The sequence below is a fragment of the Austrofundulus limnaeus genome, unplaced genomic scaffold (assembly GCF_001266775.1).
Source record: "Austrofundulus limnaeus strain Quisiro unplaced genomic scaffold, Austrofundulus_limnaeus-1.0 Scaffold54, whole genome shotgun sequence".
Taxonomy (NCBI): domain Eukaryota; kingdom Metazoa; phylum Chordata; class Actinopteri; order Cyprinodontiformes; family Rivulidae; genus Austrofundulus; species Austrofundulus limnaeus.
In genome coordinates, this window is record NW_013952456.1 from 2,300,453 (window position 1) to 2,310,320 (window position 9,868).

The window sequence follows — 9,868 nt, forward strand, 5'->3', positions numbered from 1 at the left end:
CCGCCGATGACAGGCAGGCCCACATCTTACAGACTTCGTGATTGTTCTCTGTTCCATGTCTGCCCATTAATAAATAACTTTATAATCATACCCGGCAGACTATTCGTCTTTTTAACAACCTTTCGCCGTGTTTGCTCACTATCTTCCCACGACAGGCATCTAAACCATTTTCACCCAAATATTTCTGCGTCCCTTTGAGGACAGATTTTATTACGAAAACAGAAAAAGGATGTGAAAATAAAGAGCTACTCCTCATCTTACATGCTTAAAGTATGATGTCACTTAGCTGTGACTGAGCCGAGTTAGGGGTTTCAAATTGAGAGAATAAAGGCAACATTTCTGTTGCACTCACTGAATTTCTGTATATTTGGACCTGAGCAACCAGCGAGTCACACAGCTGCATCATGAGTAGGGATGTCCCGATACAGATTGTTTGGTTGCCGATACAATCCGATTTTGTTTTTTAAATGATTAGTCTTTCCGATACCGATTGCTTTATTTTTTTTAATTTCTTTCCAAGTGACAAGATTGGTAGTATTAAAGTGAGCCCTGCTGTTCCCATCTCAACAAACATCCAGTTTGCAGATTTTGCAAGATGCAGTTTCAGCATCATTGTTTTCCATTGAAAAGTGTTCCCACACTGTGGACATGGTTGCATACTTGTGTGCGTCTTGACTTCTTGACAGCAGTTGTAAAGCATGATGATGCTGAAAACTATCACGAAAACTGGATCGGCCCGATCACATGACTAAATCCAATTCTACCCGATTTTCAAAAAATGGCCAAATCTGCCACCGATTCTGAGTATCTGATCGGGACATCCCTAATCCTGAGCAGCTAATGGTGGTTTATATTAAAAGTGTGTCACTTGCACCAGTGTATTCTAGTCTGTGCACATTATTTTGTCCATCTCTGCCCACACTGTCAGCATTATACCTACCTTGATAGCTGCCCATTGGTTTATGATTTTACATTTTACATTTGGAAGCAAACATGAAAAAAATTTGAACCAGTTTTTCCATAATTAGTTACCATTTGTGTGTTTTTCAGATGTGGACATGTCTGTCAGTTCCTGACCTCCTAAGACAGATTGGAGGGACTCTGAGCCTTTGCAGAGATTCTCAATTTTTGCTCTTGAATTGCAAATGTTTTAACATTTTGGTGATTCTGTTCAACTTGTGGTTGGCAGGTGCCAGGCATTTAGCCAGGGAAGTGTTGTAACGGCGTCCTGTTTGATTATCCAACACCTCTTTTAGCTCGGCGTAAATTTCATTAACTCCAAAAGTGGTTTGGGRATGAACAGTYGCAATTATTTTATGAAGCCAGAGGAAGACGTAAAGAATAATTTGCCCARGCTTGGATGGAGGAGGTGGGTAGTGATGTTGTCCGTAAATCTTATCTTCCTACATAAATTTGGTAAACTTTGAAAGCGATTTGGGAATGACCGGCCACAGTTATTTTATGAAGCCAAAGAAAGATGCAATGATTAAACTGCACTGCTTAGAATGGAGGAGGGAGGTCATGATGCTTCCAAAAATTTTATTTCATCACAGAAATTTCAAAAACCTCCGTTAAGTGGGATGGGTGGGGGTTGGGCTGGCCTAAAGAGTTGACGTCTTCTTCCAAAGTCCTTCCTGAATGTTTGAAAGTCGCAGCCCAATGAGACGCTGGCTTCGGACGACAGATGAGGCAAGCAGGGGTGTCATCAAAAAGCTTTTACACAAATTACATTTAAAGGGACAATATCATGTAAATCAACTTTTTGGAGTTTTATATCATGTTATAATGTTATACTCATAAAAAAACATGCCCAAAGCCTTGTTTTGACTCATTCATGCATGTTTGAGAAATCCTGCAGCGTTTTTAGGAAGCCATGGTGAGGAGCAAAATGACAGGTGGGGACCAGAAACACCCCTGGGACGTGTCTTTAAGCCGAGCTTCCTCATCACGGAGCACACCCCCCCACCCCCTACCCAACACACCCCGCCCATGACTCCTGCAGGCTCTCGGGTGAAACTGTCTGCTGAGCTCTCAACATTACTTCTCACTCAGTGAAGCTTCTTTCAGATTAAAAATACCTTCGAGGAAATGCATTTTCAGATGCCAAGTAAACTGCATCATGGCGCCCCCCCCCCCAACCCTGCACCGAAATGGGTGACATAGAAGTGTAAGGTGATTCTTAAAGAGACAGAGGCCAATTTCAAGGTGTTTAGAAGAGGAAGTGATGAGAAGATAAGTTTATTTTCTATTCAAACATAAAAACAGCATTTTAATAACAGCTAAAGGTGACATAGATACTTTATGGTATAGTATTTAAATGTATGCCTGAGAAACACATAAGACTGCCGCTTTAAAAGATAATTACTTTTTATTTCATTTTTAACACATCCAAAAAGTGTTTGAGTAACTAAAACATTAAAAACAGATTTGAAAAAAAATACTATCAAATTAATTTCTACAGATAACCCTTTCCCCCAAGGCGTGTGACTAATAAAATGAACTGACTGGAATTGATTATTTTCACAGAAATGTGAATCTTGAGTCAATGAGCTTCTAAAAGTAAAAAAAATGTGCAAATACAGAAAGCTGGAAAGGATGAAAGAAAAAACTAAAGTAGAGAAAATAATTGAGGATACGTATAGTTGTCAGTCACCGTGTTGCCATGGAAACTGGTAAATTTCCCCTGAAACAKCCCCTTCTTGAACTCATTACACACTGTATTAGTTGTCCTAGTTTGTTTCASTTTTGCTCCTGAATTTAAAACAAATAAATAAATAAATCAAAACGTGCGAACACATCAGAGCTTAAAGAGATTTATGGATTTGGGGGGWTATAAACCTGTTTCTGGGTGTTTGTGTTCGGCTCCTGAACTAGTTTGAGACCCATCTGTTGTTCCAGCACAGGAAAATCACACAATGGAACACAATGCTATTTATAACTTTCATTATCTTCACATTTTTTTTGTGTTGTCTCACCCTCTCTAACCTCATCTTTCAGCTTCTTCCTGCACCGACTCCACCCGTTCAGGCCGTTCTCCTCCGTCCAAACCTCTCATTTCTCTCCCCTCGTCAGCCTTCCATCAATCTCTGCTCCCGCCCCGTCCCCTCTCCATCTTTATTTGCCCATTTCTGTTTGCCTTGCATCGCATTACCACAAATCTTCTGCCCGACTCTACACCTGCTCCATACCTCCACGTTTTTAATCACAAATTCAGCAAATTTTCAGAGTGGAAACCTTCCAACCTTGAAGCTTTGCACCTGTCTGCAGACAGATGATGCCAGCCCAACACTCATGCAAAATGACAACCGGCACAATTATGCAGCTGCCCARCAGCCGGGAACTATCCGGACAAGTAAACATCTGCTACTTACTCAGTGATTTCCTCAGTGACCGTGTGTTCGACTTGGAGTCGGGAGTTGACTTCAATGAAGTAGTGTTTCCCATGTTTGTCCACCAAAAACTCCACAGTCCCTGCGTTCTCGTACCCCACCTGAGGCAGACACAAACAACAATAGTTTTACAGCTCTGATTTATTCAAGCAGGACTGTTAGTATTAGCTGTGTAAACACAGAGGCAGAGCTCACTCATCTTAATGAGCCATGAAAGTTAAAAGAAACAAAAGAAACGCCCGTCCTCCCTCTCTCCAAGCGAACATGACTACATAAAAGGGGTAAAGAATGAGCGCCGTGTTTTATTTGTAAAGAGACGAGGGTACTTTTCATCATCTCAGTGTAATGAAAAATTGGATCATTAATCACRGAGGAGTTACTGGAATCTTCGCCATCATGAAACGTTTTTTTTTTTCCCCTCCCGCCACCTCTCAGGCTCAATAAACCCAATTAGAATCACAATAACAGTCAGGTGTAATTAATTTAAAGTCGTTTGTCTTGGTGGTGTTGGGTGTAAAAATGATGTGTCACTTAACTGATGCAACAAAACAGATGGCGCCAAAAAGAAAGTGCACTTTTCTAGACATAAAATTGTAACATTCAGATCCTTCAATTACAAAAATGTCAAAGAAAACATTTCTTTAAAAATAACTTGCCATAAAACACACATCTTACCCATTTTGTCACATAATTGACACTTTCTTTTGAACTGGCTCAGACAAAGTGAAACAGGAAGTGACATCAAAGTGGAACACTAAGAACAAAATCACTTGTATTTATTTTTTACAAATTTTGAACTCTGGCTCTTTAATGTCATTGATAGAAACGAAAAAATCTAAAGAAAGCTTTCAAACCCCAAAACACATTACGGCAAAGGCTGGTTCACCCCAAAGATCCGGTGCCCCGGCACAAACAGAGCAATGTTGTATATGCTGTTAAGTGCCAGGAGGACTGCGACCAGTTATACATCGGGGAAACAAAGCAACCACTGTTCAAAAGAATGTCCCAACACAGACGAGCTACGTCTAATACTACGAAATAATACGAAATTATTGAGTAGAGGAGAAGAGAAGAACCTTTTTGTGACTGCGACACAGCGTTCAGTTAGTCTCCAGAAATGTCGGTGAGTGACAAAGCTTGTGGTTTTGATTTTTACTCGATAGCATGCGATGAGAGCACGGATGCCACAGACACCGCGTAACTGTTAATTTTTTTTGCGGGGAGTAGATGATAATTTTTGCTTTACGGAGGAGCTGCTTGATATGACGAGCCTAAAAGGCACAACGACAGTTTTTAAAAGACAAGGGCCGCCCTCTTCGTGAACTAAGTGACCCTCTGTGGCTGGCAGACCTGGCATTTTTAGTTGATCTTACACATCATCTGAATACACTGAAGAAGAACCTACAAGGCAAAGAACAGCTGGTGCCACAACTGTATGCCACATGAAAGCCTTCTGCGTAAAGCTCCGCCTGTTTGAGACACAACTACGAGGCTTTAATGCTGCACACTTTCCTGCGCTGTCTGAAATCAAGTCTGCTTTTCCAAAGACCAATCTTTCTGCTAAAAAGGAGAAATATGTGTCTGTGATTAAATCTCTCGTGACAGAATTCAACCAGCGTTTCCAAGATTTTTCTGGAATTGAAGAACAAATCAAGCTGTTTTGAACATCCTTCCTGGTGGATGCAGACAAAGTGGAAGAGTGTCTGCAGTTAGAACTGATTGAAATGCAATGTGATGATTCAACATCAGCCTCTCTCCCTCCCTGAATTCTATCAGAGTCAGAGGTGAGTTTGAAATAAACACATGGATGTATGAATGTATCTCATTATTACAGTAAAACTGATCMATCTATGCTTTCATTATTTTACAGAAAATGGTGTGAAGGACTTGACCTTAAAACCCCCTCGATACAACTTTATCCCACCCCCACTTAGAACGCATGCGAAGACTGACCACACTGACCTTATGCCCAGTAGGTGAGTTAGAAATAGACACATTATTGATGTATTAATATGTCAGTTCTAGTGTGTGGCCCGGCCCTTTGTTTATTTTTATGTATTTGGCCCTCACTAAAAAAATTTGGACACCCCTGCCCTATGACATCACTTCCTGTTACTTCACATGCAGACATCTCTACTGTTCATCTCAGCGGCGTGAAATCTATTTATTTATTGCAAAATGCATTCATATTTATTTGATGTCACAGGCACTTTAAGTTCGTAAAACATTTAAATTGATAAATATAAATATTTTTTTTATATTTTTATGTGTCTGACATGCAAGTTAAGGGTTTGTTTGGATAAATGAACAAAAATAATTTTCTAGTTTTGGCTAGATCTGCTTTAGACMGTTTTAAAAGCTTTGAAGAGTATTTTCTGATGAGTTATTTCATTCCAATAACTGAAAATTACTGTTTTTTTTTCCCCAAAGGTTTTTCTGATTTGTAGCACTCTTCTGCAGCTATGATTATAGAGGAACAAAAATACGGCTTTAGGGCCAGAAGCAGAACTTGGACAATCTCTTTGATAATTTAAAAGAATAAAAAAAAGTTTCAATAAATCTTAGTGACTGAAACAATGGAGTAAATCTTCAGAACCAAAATAGACTTCAAGTTCTACCAAATTGTGCAGAAAGAACTACGCTAAGAATGCTTTAAAATTCTTTTTTTTAATCTAACTGTTACATAAATGAGCGTCAACATACAATTTCCACAAGGTTTAGTTTTCCCCTACAAATGGTAAAACCTGCTTGAGGAAAACACTTCATTAAATGCGACATGATTGTTAAAATAATAATAAATGGAGGACTGGGCGGCACAGATGTAGAGCAGTGAGCGCAGCCGCCTGTCCACCGGACCGTGAAAATAAAATGCTGACTGGAATCAGATGTTCACAACACAGACGCCTCGACTGAAATGTCTTCATACAGCAGTTCTGAGGGACATGGATCATTACTGCTCCTGCAGCCGGTGGAAATATTCAAGGATGAACCCGTACAGAAAATGTGCAGCACCTTCATTTACTCAGGTGAGAGAAAAAGTTCACGTTTTAGGGGGGAAATTATACTCGTCAGCAGTGTGGACTGCAATCTTCTCTTTTTTAGTAAATGGTTCCTGACCAACTTAGAACAAGCTATTCTTAAGACTGATCGTCTTAACCTGTAATTAAATAAATTACAATTGCATCTTTGTTTTAAAAAAGGCACTAAAKTTATCATTTCACAAGCCAGGTTTAAACTTGTCACGAGAGATTTGTGAAGGGTTCATGCTGAAAGATTTTCACAGAAGAAAAAATATATGTACAAAAACTTTGCAATTTCTTGTTAAACAGCAAAAAAAAGCTGAAATGAGCAGAAATGTAACTAAAACATAGCTGAAAATCTACATCAGGCACAAAGAATCTGAAAGAACATGTTTGCTAAATTTAAGCTTTAAGAAGCTGAAATTATCACAAAAAGGTGAATTTAGCTGAAAAGCTCAAATTTGAAGATCTAGCTAAAAGTAGCTTCAATTGCACAACACAGCTAAAAGCATAACAAGCTTAAATTAGCAGAAAGAAGTTGATATAAGTACAAAATGTAAAAAAATCTGCAAAATAGCTGAAACAAGCAGGAAGATTGAAAAAGCTGAAAGTAGCTAAAACATAGCTGAAAAAAGTTACATCTAGCGCAAAAAAGCAAAAAGAACACATTTGCTATATTAAGCTGTAAAAAGCTGAAACTATCACAAAAAGGTGGATTTAGCTGAAAGCTAAAATTTGCTGAAACACTTCAAATGTAGCTTAAATTGCAGAAAAAAGCTGAAAGCAAAAAAGCTTAAATTAGCAAATACCTGATCAAAGTACAAAAATTCAGCAAAATAGTTGAAAAAAGCAGAAAGCTGAAAAAACATGAAAAAGTTGAAATTATCAAAAAAGTGGGAATTAGCACAAAGTAAAAAAAGAACAAAAGGTGAAAAGTGCAGTGAAAGTTTAAACATTTTGAAGTTTTATGGATGTTGAATCGAGTTCAATTCATTTTCAGCTTAAACAAAAAGTGGACAAAAAGACCATTTATCTTAAAAAGCATAAAGTGATGATGTGCCAAAAGTCAGCCTGAATGTCCTGAAGGAGCTGAATGATTTCATGTATTTATTTTTAAAATAGTTCAAACATTGTGGAACGACATACGTGCCAAAAAAAATATTTTAAAGAAAAAAAGACCACCATTATTTTCTTCCTGCTCATTAAGAGGGTCCCTCTTGATTTTGACTCTTCACTGACTTTTCCGATAATCACAACATTTGTCATGTAGAAAAAAACAGACTGACAGAAATTGAGAAGAAAAAAGAAAAAGAATGAAATTAGGGTGTGGAAAGCAGTCAAACGCCTGAAAAACAAAACCTGAACAAGAGTAAATCTAATTTTCCCAGCAGGTCCAGATGTGACAGCCGCCGACGTCTGAGAAAAATCTTAATATTATTTAATCAACACTTTTGGGGGGTTTGATTTGTTTTTCTTATAGAAGTGTTTTTGTCCAAGCTTGACTTAAGTCAAAGTGAGGAATTTAAATGAATTCCATTCATTCAAAAATGCATCACTGGTCACAAAAGCTTCAGGATTTTTTTTTTTTTTCTGAGCAATGTGAAAACAAAACGAGCAAAATAAAATGACAGGAATGGATCACAAACGTATAGAAAAAGGCCATAAATATAAAACTGCTGCATTTACAATTAAATTAATAAATAGAAGATAAATCAATTTTAGAACAGCAGGGTCCAGTAATCTGTGAAATACTAATTCACAATATTTAAAATCAAATCAATTTAATTAACATTTTGTCCTTAGGCAAGTTCATAGAAAATAAAATTAGGTCTGACAATGAGACAAGATGATCTTTGAGTTTATATCAAGTTTACATAATTTATTGAAGTGTTTCTGAAAATTTGACTTTTTTTTTTGAACAACTAGTCCTAAAAGTGACCCTTAAACAACCTTTCACAAAATAAAAAGGTCAATTTTTTTTTTATATTTTCTGATTTGCCTGGTGTCAAATAAGCAAAGATCCAGTCATCAGTCAGTGAGTGTCTCACATGTAGCTACTGACCTGCTTAGTTCACAGTGTTTATTCATGGTTATAGTTTCATTTATTCACTCGATCTATTAAACATAGATACAGCCTGGGGGTTCTATTCTTAACTAAAATAAATAAATTTTCAGGAACCTTTTGTGGAATGATTTTTAGCACGAGTAAAGGCTAAAAATATGCACTTATAATTCATTTCCCCTGTTGTTCAGAACTGAGAAGCTGTGGTTCAAAAAGAAAATAAAAAACAGATCCAACATGTCAGAGCCATTCAATATGTTATGTACKTTGGACTATATACATTTTTCATATTTTGTCTGGATTTGCTAAGACATCCATTAAACAGTGAATATTAAAAAGGTAATATGTTAGCTCCTCTGCACGTCAGTGAATATTTTATAAATGACTGATTAGATTTGATTAATGAAGAACATTATAAGACAGAGTCAGATCGTGATCATGGCATTAAAAGATTAAGATCTTTGTGTCCCGGCCTAAACAGCAGCAGGTAATAAATAAAATAACTTAAAGGATGAGTAAAAGGCATAAATAACCACAGGCTACACGTTATTAACATTCTCCAGACTTGGGGAAAAAGCTCCTGGGAAGAAAAATGTTCGGAATTTCCTTTGCACAGAATAATTAGTTCTCACAGCTTCCATCATTTATTTAGTTTAGGTTAGTTAATTTAAGTCATTCATAAAACAAAAACTATATATAGTAAAASAAACAATTAAAAAGCATGAATGTAAAGGTGCAGAGTTTTATCAGCCTCTTAAATAAAAACAACTTCAACCAACAAACTCAAGCTTCAATCTCCATATTTACAAAAAGTGAAACAAAAACATATCTTCACATCTTTCCACAAGATTCCACAAATGGTATATTTTCCCAATTATTTTATATTAATCATCTTTTTTAAACATAATGTTAAAGGTTTTTATGGTTAATGTCAACTTTATTTATAAAGCGCTTTTAAAAACAGCTAATAGCTGCACCAAAGTGCTGTACTGCAATCCACAAATATCACAAAACCACATTAATTTCTAAAAATACATAATAAATTACAACCAACAATAGTAAAAACAGATAAATTACAATACCAGGTCTTACTTTAATTAAAATGCTTTTAAATAAAATTGAGTCTTAAGAAGCACTTTGAAGTTTTCCAAGCTATGAGCACTACGGGTGCAACGATACATAAAATTCACGATTCGGTTCGATACTTTAGTCTCAGGGTTCGATATTTTTTGGATACAAAAAGAGAAATTTTCATGCCCCTTTTAACTTGTAATTTATTTAAATTAATTATGAACATTTGTTTAACCTCAAAAGCACAGTTTTTAAATTAAATGTTGCTGAAACAGCAAGTTTCTCAGTGGATCTGTGCTCAAAAATGCAGCCTAGGTGGAGTAGTC

General features: G+C 36.8%; 1 protein-coding gene across 1 annotated transcript in view; it reads right to left on the reverse strand.

Moving 5' to 3' along the window:
• LOC106517946 (pyruvate carboxylase, mitochondrial) overlaps window positions 1-9,868 on the reverse strand; it is a 382,167-nt gene that overhangs the window by 305,168 nt on the left and 67,131 nt on the right. The window contains exon 10 of the mRNA XM_014008998.1: window positions 3,372-3,490. Coding sequence (XP_013864452.1) covers window positions 3,372-3,490 — 119 coding nt within the window. The remainder of the gene's footprint in view (window positions 1-3,371; window positions 3,491-9,868) is intronic.